Here is a 20,763-nt window from a genome sequence, read left to right as displayed (position 1 = left end):
CTATATTTCCGGATTATCAGTGTCTGTATCTCTATATTTTCGGATTATCAGTGTCTGTATCTCTATATTACCGGATTATCAGTGTCTGTATCTCTATATTTCAGGATTATCAGTGTCTGCATCTCTATATTTCCGGATTATCAGTGTCTGTATCTCTATATTACCGGATTATCAGTGTCTGTATCGCTATATTTCCGTTTTATCAGTGTCTGTATCTCTATATTTCCGGATTATCAGTGTCTGTATCTCTATATTTCCGGATTATCAGTGTCTGTATCTCTATATTTCCGGATTATCAGTGTCTGTATCTCTATATCACCAGATTATCAGTGTCTGTATCTCTATATTTCCGGATTATCAGTATCTCTATATTTCCGGATTATCAGTGTCTGTATCTCTATATTTCCGGATTATCAGTGTCTGTATCTCTATATTACCGGATTATCAGTGTCTGTGTCTCTATATTTCCGGATTATCAGTGTCTGTATCTCTATATTTCCGGATTATCAGTGTCTGTATCTCTATATTTCCGTTTTATCAGTGTCTGTGTCTCTATATTTCCGGATTATCAGTGTCTGTATCTCTATATTTCCGGATTATCAGTGTCTGTATCTCTATATTTCCGGATTATCAGTGTCTGTATCTCTATATTTCCGGATTATCAGTGTCTGTATCTCTATATTACCGGATTATCAGTGTCTGTGTCTCTATATTTCCGTTTTATCAGTGTCTGTATCTCTATATTTCCGGATTATCAGTGTCTGTATCTCTATATTTCCGGATTATCAGTGTCTGTATCTCTATATTTCCGGATTATCAGTGTCTGTATCTCTATATCACCAGATTATCAGTGTCTGTATCTCTATATTTCCGGATTATCAGTATCTCTATATTTCCGGATTATCAGTGTCTGTATCTCTATATTTCCGGATTATCAGTATCTCTATATTTCCGGATTATCAGTGTCTGTATCTCTATATTACCGAATTATTAGTGTCTGTATCTCTATATTTCCGGATTAGGCCTGTTTCACACTTCCGTTTTTTCAAATCCGTCAAAATCCGTTGTTTTCCGTAAAAAAACGGATCCGCCATTTTTTGCAGGATCCGTTTTTTTTGTCCCATAGACTTCCATTACGGTTACCGCGGATCCGTCAAAAAAACGGAAACGGATCCGTTTGGCGGACACAAAAACGGAAGTGTGAAACAGGCCTTATCAGTATCTCTATATTTCCGGATTATCAGTGTCTGTATCTCTATATTTCCAGATTATCAGTGTCTGTATCTCTATATTTCCGGATTATCAGTGTCTGTATCTCTATATTTCCGGATTATCAGTGTCTGTATCTCTATATTACCAGTTTATCAGTGTCTGTATCTCTATATTTCCGGATTATCAGTGTCTGTATCTCTATATTTACGGATTATCAGTGTCTGTATCTCTATATTTACGGATTATCAGTGTCTGTATCTCTATATTTCCGGATTATCAGTGTCTGTATCTCTATATTTCCGGATTATCAGTGTCTGTATCTCTATATTTCCGGATTATCAGTGTCTGTATCTCTATATTTCCGAATTATCAGTGTCTGTATCTCTATATTTCAGGATTATCAGTGTGTGCATCTCTATATTTCCGGATTATCAGTGTCTGTATCTCTATATTTCCGGATTATCAGTGTCAGTATCTCTATATTTCCGGATTATCAGTGTCTGTATCTCTATATTACCGGATTATCAGTGTCTGTATCTCTATATTTCCGGATTATCAGTGTCTGTATCTCTATATTTCCGGATTATCAGTGTCTGTATCTCTATATTTCCGGATTATCAGTGTCTGCATCTCTATATTTCCGGATTATCAGTGTCTGTATCTCTATATTTCCGAATTATCAGTGTCTGTATCTCTATATTACCGGATTATCAGTGTCTGTATCTCTATATTACCGGATTATCAGTGTCTATCTCTATATTTCCGGATTATCAGTGTCTGTATCTCTATATTTCCGGATTATCAGTGTCTGCATCTCTATATTTCCGAATTATCAGTGTCTGTATCTCTATATTTCCGGATTATCAGTGTCTGTATCTCTATATTTCCGTTTTATCAGTGTCTGCATCTCTATATTTCCGGATTATCAGTGTCTGTATCTCTATATTTCCGTTTTATCAGTGTCTGCATCTCTATATTTCCGGATTATCAGTGTCTGCATCTCTATATTTCCGGATTATCAGTGTCTGTATCTCTATATTTCCGGATTATCAGTGTCTGTATCTCTATATTACCGGATTATCAGTGTCTGTATCTCTATATTTCAGGATTATCAGTGTCTGCATCTCTATATTTCCGGATTATCAGTGTCTGTATCTCTATATTACCGGATTATCAGTGTCTGCATCTCTATATTTCCGGATTATCAGTGTCTATCTCTATATTACCGGATTATCAGTGTCTGCATCTCTATATTTCCGGATTATCAGTGTCTGTATCTCTATATTTCAGGATTATCAGTGTCTGCATCTCTATATTTCCGGATTATCAGTGTCTGTATCTCTATATTACCGGATTATCAGTGTCTGTATCTCTATATTTCCGTTTTATCAGTGTCTGTATCTCTATATTTCCGGATTATCAGTGTCTGTATCTCTATATTTCCGGATTATCAGTGTCTGTATCTCTATATTTCCGGATTATCAGTGTCTGTATCTCTATATCACCAGATTATCAGTGTCTGTATCTCTATATTTCCGGATTATCAGTATCTCTATATTTCCGGATTATCAGTGTCTGTATCTCTATATTTCCGGATTATCAGTGTCTGTATCTCTATATTTCCGAATTATCAGTGTCTCTATCTCTATATTTCCGGATTATCAGTGTCAGTATCTCTATATTTCCGGATTATCAGTGTCTGTATCTCTATATTACCGGATTATCAGTGTCTGTATCTCTATATTTCCGGATTATCAGTGTCTGCATCTCTATATTACCGGATTATCAGTGTCTGTATCTCTTTATCTCCGGATTATCAGTGTCTGTATCTCTATATGTCCGGATGATCAGTGTCTGCATCTCTATATTTCCGGATTATCAGTGTCTGTATCTATATATTTCTGGATTATCAGTGTCTGTATCTCTATATTACCGGATTATCAGTGTCTGTATCTCTATATTTCCGGATTATCAGTGTCTGTATCTCTATATTTCTGGATTATCAGTGTCTGTATCTCTATATTTCCGGATTATCAGTGTCTGTATCTCTATATTACCGGATTATCAGTGTCTGCATCTCTATATTTCCGGATTATCAGTGTCTGTATCTCTATATGTCCGGATTATCAGTGTCTGCATCTCTATATTTCCGGATTATCAGTGTCTGCATCTCTATATTTCAGGATTATCAGTGTCTGCATCTCTATATTTCAGGATTATCAGTGTCTGCATCTCTATATTACCGGATTATCAGTGTCTGTATCTCTATATTTCCGTTTTATCAGTGTCTGTATCTCTATATCACCAGATTATCAGTGTCTGTATCTCTATATTTCCGGATTATCAGTGTCTGTATCTCTATATTTCCGGATTATCAGTGTCTGTATCTCTATATTTCCGGATTATCAGTGTCTGCATCTCTATATTTCCGGATTATCAGTGTCTGTATCTCTATATTTCCGGATTATCAGTGTCTGTATCTCTATATGTCCGGATTATCAGTGTCTGTATCTCTATATCACCAGATTATCAGTGTCTGTATCTCTATATTTCCGGATTATCAGTGTCTGTATCTCTATATTTCCGGATTATCAGTGTCTGTATCTCTATATTTCCGGATTATCAGTGTCTGTATCTCTATATTTCAGGATTATCAGTGTCTGCATCTCTATATTTCCGGATTATCAGTGTCTGTATCTCTATATTACCGGATTATCAGTGTCTGTATCTCTATATTTCCGGATTATCAGTGTCTGTATCTCTATATTACCGAATTATTAGTGTCTGTATCTCTATATTTCCGGATTATCAGTGTCTGTATCTCTATATTACCGGATTATCAGTGTCTGTATCTCTATATTTCCGGATTATCAGTATCTCTATATTTCCGGATTATCAGTGTCTGTATCTCTATATTACCGGATTATCAGTGTCTGTATCTCTATATTTCCGGATTATCAGTGTCTGTATCTCTATATTTCCGGATTATCAGTGTCTGTATCTCTATATTTCCGGATTATCAGTGTCTGTATCTCTATATCACCAGATTATCAGTGTCTGTATCTCTATATTTCCGGATTATCAGTGTCTGTATCTCTATATTTCCGGATTATCAGTGTCTGTATCTCTATATTACCGAATTATTAGTGTCTGTATCTCTATATTTCCGGATTATCAGTGTCTGTATCTCTATATTACCGGATTATCAGTGTCTGTATCTCTATATTTCCGGATTATCAGTATCTGTATCTCTATATTTCCGGATTATCAGTGTCTGTATCTCTATATTTCCGGATTATCAGTGTCTGTATCTCTATATTTCTGGATTATCAGTGTCTGTATCTCTATATTTCTGGATTATCAGTGTCTGTATCTCTATATTACCGGATTATCAGTGTCTGTATCTATATTTCTGGATTATCAGTGTCTGTATCTCTATATTTCCGGATTATCAGTGTCTGCATCTCTATATTTCAGGATTATCAGTGTCTGCATCTCTATATTTCCGGATTATCAGTGTCTGTATCTCTATATGTCCGGATTATCAGTGTCTGCATCTCTATATTACCGGATTATCAGTGTCTGTATCTCTATATTTCCGGATTATCAGTGTCTGTATCTCTATATTTCAGGATTATCTGTGTCTGCATCTCTATATTTCCGGATTATCAGTGTCTATCTCTATATTACCGGATTATCAGTGTCTGTATCTCTATATTTCAGGATTATCAGTGTCTGTATCTCTATATTTCCGGATTATCAGTGTCTGTATCTCTATATTTCCGAATTATCAGTGTCTGTATCTCTATATTTCAGGATTATCAGTGTTTGCATCTCTATATTTCAGGATTATCAGTGTCTGTATCTCTATATTTCCGGATTATCAGTGTCTGTATCTCTATATTTCAGGATTATCAGTGTCTGCATCTCTATATTTCCGGATTATCAGTGTCTGTATCTCTATATTACCGGATTATCAGTGTCTGCATCTCTATATTTCCGGATTATCAGTGTCTGTATCTCTATATTTCAGGATTATCAGTGTCTGCATCTCTATATTTCCGGATTATCAGTGTCTGTATCTCTATATTACCGGATTATCAGTGTCTGTATCTCTATATTTCCGTTTTATCAGTGTCTGTATCTCTATATTTCCGGATTATCAGTGTCTGTATCTCTATATTTCCGGATTATCAGTGTCTGTATCTCTATATTTCCGGATTATCAGTGTCTGTGTCTCTATATTTCCGGATTATCAGTGTCTGTATCTCTATATTACCGGATTATCAGTGTCTGTGTCTCTATATTTCCGTTTTATCAGTGTCTGTGTCTCTATATTTCCGGATTATCAGTGTCTGTGTCTCTATATTTCCGGATTATCAGTGTCTGTATCTCTATATTTCCGGATTATCAGTGTCTGTATCTCTATATTTCCGGATTATCAGTGTCTGTATCTCTATATTACCGGATTATCAGTGTCTGTGTCTCTATATTTCCGTTTTATCAGTGTCTGTGTCTCTATATTTCCGGATTATCAGTGTCTGTATCTCTATATTTCCGGATTATCAGTGTCTGTATCTCTATATTTCCGGATTATCAGTGTCTGTATCTCTATATTTCCGGATTATCAGTGTCTGTATCTCTATATTACCGGATTATCAGTGTCTGTGTCTCTATATTTCCGGATTATCAGTGTCTGTATCTCTATATTTCCGGATTATCAGTGTCTGTATCTCTATATTTCCGTTTTATCAGTGTCTGTGTCTCTATATTTCCGGATTATCAGTGTCTGTATCTCTATATTTCCGGATTATCAGTGTCTGTATCTCTATATTTCCGGATTATCAGTGTCTGTATCTCTATATTTCCGGATTATCAGTGTCTGTATCTCTATATTACCGGATTATCAGTGTCTGTGTCTCTATATTTCCGTTTTATCAGTGTCTGTATCTCTATATTTCCGGATTATCAGTGTCTGTATCTCTATATTTCCGGATTATCAGTGTCTGTATCTCTATATTTCCGGATTATCAGTGTCTGTATCTCTATATCACCAGATTATCAGTGTCTGTATCTCTATATTTCCGGATTATCAGTATCTCTATATTTCCGGATTATCAGTGTCTGTATCTCTATATTTCCGGATTATCAGTATCTCTATATTTCCGGATTATCAGTGTCTGTATCTCTATATTACCGAATTATTAGTGTCTGTATCTCTATATTTCCGGATTATCAGTGTCTGTATCTCTATATTACCGAATTATTAGTGTCTGTATCTCTATATTTCCGGATTAGGCCTGTTTCACACTTCCGTTTTTTCAAATCCGTCAAAATCCGTTGTTTTCCGTAAAAAAACGGATCCGCCATTTTTTGCAGGATCCGTTTTTTTTGTCCCATAGACTTCCATTACGGTTACCGCGGATCCGTCAAAAAAACGGAAACGGATCCGTTTGGCGGACACAAAAACGGAAGTGTGAAACAGGCCTTATCAGTATCTCTATATTTCCGGATTATCAGTGTCTGTATCTCTATATTTCCAGATTATCAGTGTCTGTATCTCTATATTTCCGGATTATCAGTGTCTGTATCTCTATATTTCCGGATTATCAGTGTCTGTATCTCTATATTTACGGATTATCAGTGTCTGTATCTCTATATTTCCAGATTATCAGTGTCTGTATCTCTATATTTCCGGATTATCAGTGTCTGTATCTCTATATTTCCGGATTATCAGTGTCTGTATCTCTATATTTCCGAATTATCAGTGTCTGTATCTCTATATTTCCGGATTATCAGTGTCTGTATCTCTATATTTCCGGATTATCAGTGTCTGTATCTCTATATTTCCGGATTATCAGTGTCAGTATCTCTATATTTCCGGATTATCAGTGTCTGTATCTCTATATTACCGGATTATCAGTGTCTGTATCTCTATATTTCCGGATTATCAGTGTCTGTATCTCTATATTTCCGGATTATCAGTGTCTGTATCTCTATATTTCCGGATTATCAGTGTCTGCATCTCTATATTTCCGGATTATCAGTGTCTGTATCTCTATATTTCCGGATTATCAGTGTCTGTATCTCTATATTTCCGGATTATCAGTGTCTGTATCTCTATATTTCCGGATTATCAGTGTCTGCATCTCTATATTTCCGGATTATCAGTGTCTGTATCTCTATATTTCCGGATTATCAGTGTCTGTATCTCTATATTTCCGGATTATCAGTGTCTGTATCTCTATATTTCCGGATTATCAGTGTCTGTATCTCTATATTTCCGGATTATCAGTGTCTGTATCTCTATATTTCCGGATTATCAGTGTCTGCATCTCTATATTTCCGGATTATCAGTGTCTGTATCTCTATATTTCCGGATTATCAGTGTCTGTATCTCTATATTTCCGGATTATCTGTATCTCTATATTTCCAGATTATCAGTGTCAGTATCTCTATATTTCCGGATTATCAGTGTCAGTATCTCTATATTTCCGGATTATCAGTGTCTGTATCTCTATATTACCGGATTATCTGTATCTCTATATTTCCAGATTATCAGTGTCAGTATCTCTATATTTCCGGATTATCAGTGTCTGTATCTCTATATTTCCGGATTATCAGTGTCTGTATCTCTATATTTCCGGATTATCAGTGTCTGTATCTCTATATTTCCGGATTATCAGTGTCAGTATCTCTATATTTCCGGATTATCAGTGTCTGTATCTCTATATTACCGGATTATCAGTGTCTGTATCTCTATATTTCCGGATTATCAGTGTCTGTATCTCTATATTTCCGGATTATCAGTGTCTGTATCTCTATATTTCCGGATTATCAGTGTCTGTATCTCTATATTTCCGGATTATCAGTGTCTGCATCTCTATATTTCCGGATTATCAGTGTCTGCATCTCTATATTTCCGGATTATCAGTGTCTGTATCTCTATATTTCCGGATTATCAGTGTCTGTATCTCTATATTTCCGGATTATCAGTGTCTGCATCTCTATATTTCCGGATTATCAGTGTCTGTATCTCTATATTTCCGGATTATCAGTGTCTGTATCTCTATATTTCCGGATTATCTGTATCTCTATATTTCCAGATTATCAGTCTACTGTATATAATGCCAGATTATCGGGAAGTGTCGGTCTTTATACGATTATTCTCCTGATCTCTGGGATCGTGGGTCTCCCGGGCGCGGGGCCCCTGACGTCGGGGGTTCTCCCGTGTTACGTGGTTACGGAGTAGTGAGGGTGAGGTTAGTAGCGGGTTATCAGCGACTCTATGCACCAACCTGGCGGCGCTGCGTCCAGCAGAGGGCGCTCTGGAGTCTAATGGGAGATAAAATAGTAGGTGAGAGGTCAGCGACACTACACAGGGGGGAGGGGAACTGCAAGTCCCAGGAGGTGCTGGCTGGAGACTCTCACCCATCAAGATGAGATCAACAGTGACTGTGGCTGCAAGGACATGCTTGGACTTGTAGTCCGACAGATCTCAGCCCCGGTCGGATTGTGGCTCCTACATGAGACATATCGGCAGCGCCTCCTCCTGGACTCATCATGTACTGATCATGAGTTACTCCGTGTCTACTCCAGTCCCTGCCAGAGCTGCACGTTCACAGCCAAAGCTGCTTGTACATGATGCATTATGCTCCAGTCATTCACAGCTGCGTTTACAATTCTGCAAGAGCTGCGCTCTGTGACTACAAATACCTTCTACTCCATTCACAGCTAGAGCTGCAGCTATAATTCTACTATCAAGTCTTTGACTCCACACAAAGTCAGAGCTGCACTTCTGCAATCACGACTCCTACTCTAGTCACTACCAGAGCTGCACTTACCATTCTGCTCCCATATGGTGCATTATTCTCTAGTCATAATCAGAACACTCTGCACACGTACATTTTATCCCATTCACCGGCAAAGCTGCACCTACAATTTTGCTGTTATAATATGTAGATCATGCATAATGCTCCAGCTGCATCCAGAGCTGCACTCCCAGTTCTGCCAGTGTCCTCACAGCTTTCTGGTATCCGTCACCCCCTACTTTATCCAGAACTTTCCCTACTTACGCTGCATTGTGGGATATAAAGCGTTCAGTGCCATGAGACTGAGGCTGCAGAACTGCGGGTGCAGCTCTGGCTGTGACTGGAGTAGAGGCCCGGATGTAGATCAGGATCAGCACAATCAGAGGAGGTGGCGGAGAGTAGCGGTCCTGGAACTGCCGGTAGTCATACCCTGTGCTGCCACCAGAGGGCACCTGTGAGTGGACACCACTACATAGGGGGGCACTGTACGCTCCCGCGCACTCACATCTCAACTTGTCCAGGATCTTCCCGCCACACATGGTCGCCAGGATCGCCTTCACCGAGAAAACCGTCAGCTTCCCGTGTCCTTCACTGCAACAGAGCACAAGACCGTCACCGGGCGTGATGGATCCCACAGAGTCAGATAACAGATCACAGCCACCCCCACCCGATCACGTTCCCCCACCCTCCGGGCTCACAGCACCTCCCATGCACCCCCTCCTGGGGGCCTCCCTGTGTCTAACCCCTTTAGATACTGCAGTTGTCATTTGGCATTTAAGGGGTTAACCTGTGAAGATCGGCGTGACTGTGAATCTGACACTCACACACGTACGCGGCGGATCGATCGCTGGACATTTCGGACCATCATGGGACCCGGTGACTGACCTGTCATAGGCAGCGATCATGAAGTTGAGCAGAAGGCTGATCGACTGATCGACGCTGATCTGGTGGGTGGAGGGGAGCCGCTTGTTCAGCTGGTAGTAGATGGAGGAGATGATGGTCTCCAGCCGCGACACGTTCATCTCCGCCATGTGATCCAGCGTGTTCAGACCGTTGTCCCGGAACGCCTCAATCATGTTCCAGATATCAACCAGGTGAACTGCGAGATGGGGAGGAGCGACAGGTGAGCGAGAAGGCGGGGGAGGATGGAGCGAGCGTGCACATGACAGATCAGCGAGGAGGCGGGGAGAGGATGGAGCGAGCGTGCACATGACAGATCAGCGAGGAGGCGGGGAGAGGATGGAGCGAGCGTGCACGTGACAGGTCAGCGAGGAGGCGGGGAGAGGATGGAGCGAGCGTGCACTGTACAGGAGAGCAAGAAGGTGGGGGGAGGATGGAGCGAGCGTGCACACGACAGGTCAGCGAGGAGGCGGGGAGGATGGAGTGAGAATGCACAGTACAGGAGAGCGAGGAGGCGGAGGAGGATGGAGTGAGCGTGCACAGTACAGGTGAGCGAGAAGGCGGGGGAGGATGGAGCGAGTATACACAGTACAGGAGAGCGAGGAGGTGGGGGGGATGGAGTGAGCGTGCACAGTACAGAGCGAGGAGGCAGAGGAGGATGGAGGGAGCGTGCACACGACAGGTGAGCGAGGAGGCGGGGGGAGGATGGAGCGAGAGTGCACAGTACAGGAGAGCAAGGAGGCGGGGGAGGATGGAGCGAGCGTGCACAGTACAGGAGGGTGAGGAGGCGGTGGAGGATGGAGCGAGCGTGCACATGATAGATCAGCGAGGAGGCGGGGAGAGGATGGAGCGAGCGTGCACGTGACAGGTCAGCGAGGAGGCGGGGGGAGGATGAAGCGAGAGTGCACAGTACAGGAGAGCAAGGAGGCGGGGGAGGATGGAGTGAGCGTGCACAGTACAGGTGAGCGAGAAGGCGGGGGAGGATGGAGCGAGCGTGCACATGACAGATCAGCGAGGAGGCGGGGAGAGGATGGAGCGAGCGTGCACAGTACAGAGCGAGGAGGCAGAGGAGGATGGAGCGAGCATGCACAGTACAGGAGGGTGAGGAGGCGGTGGAGGATGGAGCGAGTATACACAGTACAGGAGAGCGAGGAGGTGGGGGGGATGGAGTGAGCGTGCACAGTACAGAGCGAGGAGGCAGAGGAGGATGGAGTGAGCGTGCACAGTACAGGAGAGCGAGGAGGCGAGGGAGGATGGAGCGAGCGTGCACAGTACAGGAGAGAAAGGAGGTGGGGGAGGATGGAGGGAGCATGCACAGTACAGGTGAGCGAGGAGGCGGGGGAGGATGGAGAGAGCCGCATGCGAAAAGTGAGCGTGGATGGAGCAAGCGTGCACAGTACAGGAGATCGAGAAGGCGGGGGAGGATGGAGCGAGTGTGCACGATACAGGAGAGCGAGAAGGCGGGAGGATGGAGTGAGCATGCACGCGACAGGTCAGCGAGGAGGCGGGGGAGAATGGAACGAGCGTGCACAGTACAGGAGAGTCAGAAGGCGGGGGAGGATAAAACGAGTGTGCACAGTACAGGAGAGTGAGAAGGCGAGGGAGGATGGAGCAAGTGTGCACAGTACAGGAGAGCGAGGAGGTGGGGGGGAGGATGGCGCGAATGTGCACAGTACAGGAGAGCGAGGAGGTGGGGGGGATGAAGCTAGTGTGCCACAGTACAGGAGAGCGAGGAGGCGGGTGAGGATGGAGCGAGTGTGCACAGTACAGGATAGCGAGGAGATGGGGGGATGATGGAGTTAGTGTGCACAGAGTACAGGAGAGCGAGTGTGCACGTGACAGGTCAGCGAGGAGGCAGGGGAGGATGGAGCGAGTGTACACGCGACAGGTCAGCGGGGAGGCGGGGGAGGATGGAACGAGCGTGCACGGTACAGGAGAGCGAGGAGGCAGGGGAGGATGGAGCAAGAATGCAAAGTGCAGTAGAGCGAGGAGGTGGAGGAGGATGGAGCAAGCGTGCACAGTAGAAGTGAGCGAGACGGCGGGGGAGCATGGAGTGAGAGCACACGTGACAGGTGAGCGAGGAGGCAGGGAAGGATGGAGCGAGCGCGCACATGACAGGTGAGCGAGGAGACGGAGGGAGGATGGACTGAGCACACACGCGACAGGTGAGCGAAAATGTGGGCAAGGATGGAGCGAGTGTGCGTGCAACAAATGAGCGAGGAGGCAGGATGGAGCGAGCGCACATGTCATAGGTAAGCAAGGGGGCAGGGAGAGGGTGGTGCACGCGACAGATGAGAGAGGAAAAAGGGGAGTGCGTGACAAGTGAGCGAGGAAAGGGGGAGAGCATGACAAGTGAGCGAGGAAAGGGGGAGAGCGTGACAAGTGAGCGAGGAAAGGGGGAGAGCGCGACTAGTGAGTGATGAAAGGGAGAGAGTGCGACTAGTGAGCGAGGAAAGGGGGGGAGGGTGACAAGTGAGGAGGAAAGGGGGTAGAGGGCGACAGGTGAGAAGGAAACGGGGAGAGCGTGACAGGTGAGCAGGTAAGGGGGAGAGCGCGACAAGTGAGCTAGGAAAAAGGGGAAAGCGCGACAAGTTAGCGAGGAAAGGGAGAGAGCGCGATGAGTGAAGAAAGGGGGAGAGCGTGACAAGTGAGCGAAGAAAGGGGGGAGAGCGCGACAAGTGAGAGAAAAAAGGGGGAGCTCGACAAATGAGTGTGGAAAGGGGGGAGAGCGCGACAGGTGAGCGGGGAAAGGGAGAGCGTGACAAGTGAGCGAAGAAAAAGGGGAAAGCGCGACAAGTGAGCGAGGAAAGGGAGGGAGTGCGACAAGTGAGCGAGGAAAGGGGGAGAGCGCGACAAGTGAGCGAGGAAAGGGAGTGAGTGCGACAAGTGAGCGAGGAAAGGGGGAGAGCGCAAAAAGTGAGCGAAGAGAGGGGGGAGAGTATGACAAGTGAGCGAGGAAAGAGCGTGACAAGTGAGCAAGGAAAGGGGGAGAGTGCGACAGGTGAGGAGGAAAGGGAGGTATGTGCGACAGGTGAGAAGGAAAGGGGGGAGAGCGCGACAGGAGAGGAGAAAAGGGGGGAGAGTGTGACTGGTGAGGAGGAAAGGGGGGAGAGCGCGACAGGTGAGGAGGAAAGGGAGGTATGTGCGACAGGTGAGAAGGAAAGGGGGGAGAGCGCGACAGGAGAGGAGGAAAGGGGGGAGAGCGCGACAGGAGAGGAGGAAAGGGGGGAGAGTGTGACTGGTGAGGAGGAAAGGGGGGAGAGCGCGACAGGTGAGGAGGAAAGGGAGGTATGTGCGACAGGTGAGAAGGAAAGGGGGGAGAGCGCGACAGGAGAGGAGGAAAGGGGGGAGAGAGCGACAGGAGAGGAGGAAAGGGGGGAGAGTGTGACTGGTGAGGAGGAAAGGGGGGAGAGCGCGACAGGTGAGAAGGAAAGGGGGGAGAGCGCAACAGGAGAGGAGGAAAGGGAGGTATATGCGACAGGTGAGAAGGAAAGGGGGGAGAGTGTGACTGGTGAGGAGGAAAGGGGGGAGAGCGCGACAGGAGAGGAGGAAAGGGGGGAGAGCGCGACAGGAGAGGAGGAAAGGGGGGAGAGTGTGACTGGTGAGGAGGAAAGGGGGGAGAGCGCGACAGGTGAGGAGGAAAGGGAGGTATGTGCGACAGGTGAGAAGGAAAGGGGGGAGAGCGCGACAGGAGAGGAGGAAAGGGGGGAGAGAGCGACAGGAGAGGAGGAAAGGGGGGAGAGTGTGACTGGTGAGGAGGAAAGGGGGGAGAGCGCGACAGGTGAGAAGGAAAGGGGGGAGAGCGCAACAGGAGAGGAGGAAAGGGAGGTATATGCGACAGGTGAGAAGGAAAGGGGGGAGAGTGTGACTGGTGAGGAGGAAAGGGGGGAGAGCGCGACAGGTGAGGAGGAAAGGGGGGAGAGCGCGACAGGAGAGGAGGAAAGGGGGGAGAGTGTGACTGGTGAGGAGGAAAGGGGGGAGAGCGCGACAGGTGAGGAGGAAAGGAAGGTATGTGCGACAGGTGAGGAGGAAAGGGGGGAGAGCGCGACAGGAGAGGAGGAAAGGGGGGAGTGCGACAGGAGAGGAGGAAAGGGAGGTATGTGCGACAGGTGAGGAGGAAAGGGGGGGGAGCGCGACAGGAGAGGAGGAAAGGGGGGAGTGCGACAGGAGAGGAGGAAAGGGGGGAGTGCGACAGGAGAGGAGGAAAGGGAGGTATGTGCGACAGGAGAGGAGGAAAGGGGGGGGAGCGCGACAGGAGAGGAGGAAAGGGGGGAGTGCGACAGGTGAAAAGGGAAGGGGGGAGAGCGCAACATGTGAGCGTGAAAAGGGGGAAGAGTGCGACATTTGAAGAGGAAAGGGGAAGAGCACTACAGGTGAGGAGAGGGGCGAGAGTGCGACATTTGAGGTGGAACGGGTGTGACAGGTGAGAAGGGGAGAGCACGACAAGAAAGGAGGAAAGGGGGAGAGCGAGTGAATTAAGGTTGGAGCGTGTGCAACAAATGAACAAGGAAACGGGGGGGGGGGGTTGAAGTGAAACACGTCAGTAAGAAAAGGGGGCTGGAAGGCAGGGTCAGAGCGCGCTTGACAAGAGAGCGAGACCTAACTTCTCACAGCCGGAGGTTTGTGACAGTTGTGTCCAGATCTCCCTCCTGTGCTGATGGTTTGCTACACTGTATCAGTGCAGAGTTCAGGCTCTTCAGCTCAGAGAATTTTCTAAATTGGATAAAACTGTAACAAACCCTCAGCTGTAAGAAATACTAGGTCAGGAAAGGTTATCAACCTCTGCTTGCTGTCAATGAATATGAACACAGATTGCAGAGAGAATGGAGCAGAATTAGGCAGGTACAGGCCACGCTTGGCGCCTCGGGGTTACTGATACTCACGGTTACACCTCTTCTGCACAAATCGCAACTTGCACGCCGTCCGGTAGGTGGATAGGCGAATCACGTCAAAGTTCTGCGCCCCTAGGAAAGAACAGGGCAGATGTCAGCGACAGGAGTGGCCTCTGCGGGGCAGAGGACAGGACAGGACGAGACAGGACCGGCCTCCAGGGGGCAGAGAACTGGATAAAATGAGACAGGTCCGGCCTCCTGGGGGCAGAGTACAGGACAGGACCGGCCTCCAGGGGGCACAGTACAGGACAGGATGAGACAGGACCGGCCTCCTGGGGGCAGAGTGCAGGACAGGACCGGCCTCCAGGGGGCAGAGTACAGGACAGGATGAGACAGGATTGGCCTCCAGGGGGCATAGTACAGGACAGGATGAGACAGGACCGGCCTCCAGGGAGCAGAGTACAGGACAGCACCGGCCTCCAGGGGGCAGAGTTCAGGATAAAACGAGACAGGACCGGCCTCCAGGGGGCAGAGGACAGGACAGCACCGGCCTCCAGGGGGCAGAGTACAGGACAAGACCGAACTCCAGGGGGCTGAGTACAGGCTGAGATGAGACAGAAATGGTGGTCTCCAGATGTGGCGCCTGCACTTACTCATCTCCATGAACAGCTGGCGCTTCTCTGCCATCGTCCTCCTGCGTCTTCCACTCTCCTCAATCATCCTGCGGAGTAATCAGAGTCACAAGTTAGACAGTAGCACTGCAGATTATACAGTGTATACACATCACAAAGGCTGTGGATATCAGATCAAAACCTCCCCCCTCCATCAGTGCAATAAACTCCCCCTTATTCATACACAACAGTCACATCACACACTCCTGATCCCTCCCGTGATGACATCACACACTCCTGATATCTCCTCTAATGACATCACACTTCTGATTCCTCCCTTGATGACATCACACACTCCTGATATCTCCTCTAATGACACCACACTCCTGATCCCTCCCGTGATGACATCACACATTCCTGATCCCTCCCGTGATGACATCACACACTCCTGATCCCTCCCGTGATGACATCACACACTCCTGATATCTCCTCTAATGACATCACACTTCTGATTCCTCCCTTGATGACATCACACACTCCTGATATCTCCTCTAATGACATCACACATTCCTGATCCCTCCCGTGATGACATCACACACTCCTGATCCCTCCCGTGATGACATCACACACTCCTGATCCCTCCCGTGATGACATCACACACTCCTGATCCCTCCCGTGATGACATCACACACTCCTGATCCCTCCCGTGATGACATCACACACTCCTGATCCCTCCCGTGATGACATCACACACTCCTGATCCCTCCCGTGATGACATCACACACTCATGATCCCTCCCGTGATGACATCACACACTCATGATCCCTCCCGTGATGACATCACACACTCCTGATCCCTCCCGTGATGACATCACACACTCCTGATCCCTCCCGTGATGACATCACACACTCCTGATATCTCCTCTAATAACATCACACACTCCTGTTATCTCATCTAATAACATCACACACTTCTGATCCCTCCCGTGATGACATCACACACTCCTGATATCTCCTCTAATAACATCACACACTTCTGATCCCTCCCGTGATGACATCACACACTCCTGATATCTCCTCTAATAACATCACACACTTCTGATCCCTCCTGTGATGACATCACACACTCCTGATATCTCCTCTAATAACATCACACACTCCTGATCCCTCCCGTGATGACATCACACACTCCTGATCCCTCCCGTGATGACATCACACACTCCTGATATCTCCTCTAATAACATCACACACTCCTGTTATCTCATCTAATAACATCACACACTTCTGATCCCTCCCGTGATGACATCACACACTCCTGATATCTCCTCTAATAACATCACACACTTCTGATCCCTCCCGTGATGACATCACACACTCCTGATCCCTCCCGTGATGACATCACACACTCCTGATATCTCCTCTAATAACATCACACACTCCTGTTATCTCATCTAATAACATCACACACTTCTGATCCCTCCCGTGATGACATCACACACTCCTGATATCTCCTCTAATAACATCACACACTTCTGATCCCTCCCGTGATGACATCACACACTCCTGATATCTCCTCTAATAACATCACACACTTCTGATCCCTCCCGTGATGACATCACACACTCCTGATATCTCCTCTAATAACATCACACACTCATGATCTTCTCCGATAACATCACAAACCTGAGATGTCACTCCAGCCCTGATCATCTGGAATTCATAGAGCTGTGCAGTATGTATGATACTGCACCGTGCGCTCACAAGCCCATGTAGGTGCGTGTCTACATTCGTTACCAGCCCTGAACTGTCCCAGTACTCTAACAGGACACCAGTAGCTCTGCTAGTGGAAGGAGGGTGTAATGGAAAATGAGCTCTTTTTCCACTAGTGTTTATCCAGTGATGATGGCCGGCTCAGCCCATTATGTGTCCTGACAACCATCACACTCAACCGTGGGCGCACAGGCTCTACACCGCTCTCTGCGACATATGGAAAACTAGATAGATAAATAGACAGACCGGGATCACCACCGAGAAAAAAAATATGAAACAAGTGACATCACAGCGAGAGACAGACCCCATCCCTGCACCAGTGACACAGTCACAGAGAGAGACCCCATCCCTACACCAGTGACAGTCACAGAGAGAGAGACCCATCCCTCCACAAGTGACACAGTCACAGAGACACCATCCCTGCACCAGAGACACAGTCACAGAGAGACCCCATCCCTGCACCAGTAACAGTCACAGAGAGAGACCCCATTCCTACACCAGTGACACAGTCAGAGAGAGAGAGACCCCATTCCTCCACAAGTGACACAGTCACAGAGACCCCCATCCCTGCACCAGTAACACAGTCACAGAGAGAGACCCCCATTCCGGCACCAGTAACAGTCACAGAGAGAGATCCCATCCCTACACCAGTGACACAGTCACAGAGAGAGAGACCCCATTCCTCCACAAGCGACACAGTCACAAAGAGAGACCCCATCCCTGCACCAGTGATACAGTCACAGAGAAAGACCCCATCACTGCACGAGTGACAGTCACAGAGAGACCCCATCCCTGCACCAGTGACACAGTCACAGAGAGAGACCCCATCCCTGCACCAGTGACACAGTCACAGAGAGAGACCCCATCCCTGCACCAGTGACAGTCACAGAGAGAGACCCCATCCCGGCACCAGTGACACAGTCACAGAGAGAGACCCCATCCCTGCACCAGTGACACAGTCACAGAGAGAGACCCCATCCCTGCACCAGTGACACAGTCACAGAGAGAGACCCCATCCCTGCACCAGTGACACAATCACAGAGAGACCCCATCTCTGCACCAGTGACAGTCACAGAGAAAGACCCCATCCCTGCACCAGTGACACAGAGAGAGACCCCATCCCTGCACCAGTGACACAGTCAGAGAGAGACCCCATACCTGCACCAGTGACACAGTCACAGAGACCGCATCCCTGCACCAGTGACACAGTCACAGAGAAAGACCCCATCCCTGCACCAGTGACACAGTCACAGAGAGAGACCCCATCCCTGCACCAGTGACAGTCACAGAGAGAGACCCCATCCCTGCACCAGTGACACATTCACAGAGAGAGACCCCATCCCGGCACCAGTGACACAGTCACAGAGAGAGACCCCATCCCTGCACCAGTGACACAGTCACAGAGAGACCCAATCCCTGCACCAGTGACACAGTCACAGAGAGAGACCCCATCTCTGCACCAGTGACACAGTCACAGAGAGAGACCCCATCCCTGCACCAGTGACACAGAGAGAGACCCCATCCCTGCACCAGTGACACAGTCAGAGAGAGACCCCATACCTGCACCAGTGACACAGTCACAGAGAAAGACCCCATCCCTGCACCAGTGACACAGTCACAGAGAAAGACCCCATCCCTGCACCAGTGACACAGTCACATAGAGAGATCTCAACCCTGCACCAGTGACAGTCAAGGAGAGAGACCCCATCCCTAAACCAGTGACAGTCAAGGAGAGAGACCCCATCCCTGCACCAGTAACAGTCACAGAGAGAGACCCCATCCCTGCACCTGTGACAGTCAAAGAGAGAGACCCCATCCCTGCACCAGTGACACAGTCACAGAGAAAGACCCCATCACTGCACGAGTGACAGTCACAGAGAAAGACCCCAACCGTGAACCAGTGACACAGTCACAGAGAGAGACCCCATCCCGGCACCAGTGACACAGTCACAGAGAGAGACCCCATCCCTGCACCAGTGACACAGTCACAGAGAGACCCAATCCCTGCACCAGTGACACAGTCACAGAGAGAGACCCCATCTCTGCACCAGTGACACAGTCACAGAGAGAGACCCCATCCCTGCACCAGTGACACAGAGAGAGACCCCATCCCTGCACCAGTGACACAGTCAGAGAGAGACCCCATACCTGCACCAGTGACACAGTCACAGAGAAAGACCCCATCCCTGCACCAGGGACACAGTCACAGAGAAAGACCCCATCCCTGCACCAGTGACACAGTCACAGAGAGAGATCTCAACCCTGCACCAGTGACAGTCAAGGAGAGAGACCCCATCCCTAAACCAGTGACAGTCAAGGAGAGAGACCCCATCCCTGCACCAGTAACAGTCACAGAGAGAGACCCCATCCCTGCACCCGTGACAGTCAAAGAGAGAGACCCCATCCCTGCACCAGTGACACAGTCACAGAGAAAGACCCCATCACTGCACGAGTGACAGTCACAGAGAAAGACCCCAACCGTGAACCAGTGACACAGTCACAAAAAGCATCTCCTACACCTGCTCCATGACTAACATGAACTCACTACAACATAATGAAACGTCGACATATGTAAGTGGAGAGTAACTTTTATTACTAAACCTCGATATCATGTCAGTCACTGCGACGTACAACAAATGTACTAATTACACCGCAATTACACAGCCTACCGATACAAAGACAGATGAGGAACATAACCCACCTAATAAAAAGGCAGAGACATTGCCATCTAAAAGAAAGATTTCTACTATAACCTTGAAAGTACAATATAACCATTATGCTACCTCCCCCCTTATGTACAAGAATAAAACTACTATAATACTGCTCCTATGTACAAGAATAAAACTACTATAATACTGCCCCTATGTACAAGAATATAACTACTATAATACTGCTCCTATGTACCGGAATATAACTACTATAATACTGCTCCTATGTACAAGAATATAACTACTATAATACTGCTCCTATGTACAAGAATATAACTACTATAATACTGCTCCTATGTACAAGAATAAAACTACTATAATACTGCCCCTATGTACAAGAATATAACTACTATAATACTGCTCCTATGTACCGGAATATAACTACTATAATACTGCTCCTATGTACCGGAATATAACTACTATAATACTGCTCCTATGTACAAGAATATAACTACTATAACACTGCCCCTATGTACAAGAATATAACTACTATAATACTGCCCCTATGTACAAGAATATAACTACTATAATACTGCTCCTATGTACAAGAATATAACTACTATAATACTGTCCTATGTACAAGAATATAACTACTATAATACTGCCCCCTATGTACAAGAATATAACTACTATAATACTGCTCCTATGTACAAGAATATAACTACTATAATACTGCTCCCTATATACAAATATATAACTACTATAATACTACCCCTATGTACAAGAATGTAACTACTATAATACTGCTCCTATATACAAGAATATAACTACTATAATACTGCCCCTATGTACAAGAATATAACTACTATAATACTGCGCCTATGTACAAGAATATAACTACTATAATACTGCCCCTATGTACAAGAATATAACTACTATAATACTGCCCCTATGTACAAGAATATAACTACTATAATACT

The 20,763-nt window shown here is 46.6% G+C and overlaps 1 protein-coding gene across 12 annotated transcripts in view; it reads right to left on the bottom strand.

Moving 5' to 3' along the window:
- Positions 1-20,763, bottom strand: part of DTNB (dystrobrevin beta) — a 136,864-nt gene that overhangs the window by 79,107 nt on the left and 36,994 nt on the right. For 10 of the 12 annotated variants that reach the window (XM_073562040.1, XM_073562036.1, XM_073562039.1 and 7 more), the window contains exons 2-5: positions 15,409-15,476; positions 14,807-14,887; positions 9,909-10,122; positions 9,529-9,614 (exon numbers count right to left, since the gene is read on the bottom strand). In XM_073562040.1, coding sequence (XP_073418141.1) covers positions 9,529-9,614; positions 9,909-10,122; positions 14,807-14,887; positions 15,409-15,475 — 448 coding nt within the window. In that variant the 5' untranslated portion in view covers position 15,476. Of the gene's footprint in view, positions 1-9,528; positions 9,615-9,908; positions 10,123-12,166; positions 14,291-14,806; positions 14,888-15,408; positions 15,477-20,763 lie in introns of those variants that run through there. The other 2 variants (XM_073562030.1, XM_073562029.1) reach the window with 2 other exon arrangements.

This window comes from Dendrobates tinctorius, unplaced genomic scaffold (genome assembly GCF_039654945.1).
Source record: "Dendrobates tinctorius isolate UK_male_01 unplaced genomic scaffold, ASM3965494v1 ptg000332l, whole genome shotgun sequence".
NCBI lineage: Eukaryota > Metazoa > Chordata > Amphibia > Anura > Dendrobatidae > Dendrobates > Dendrobates tinctorius.
This window is presented reverse-complemented; position numbering and strand designations above follow the sequence as displayed.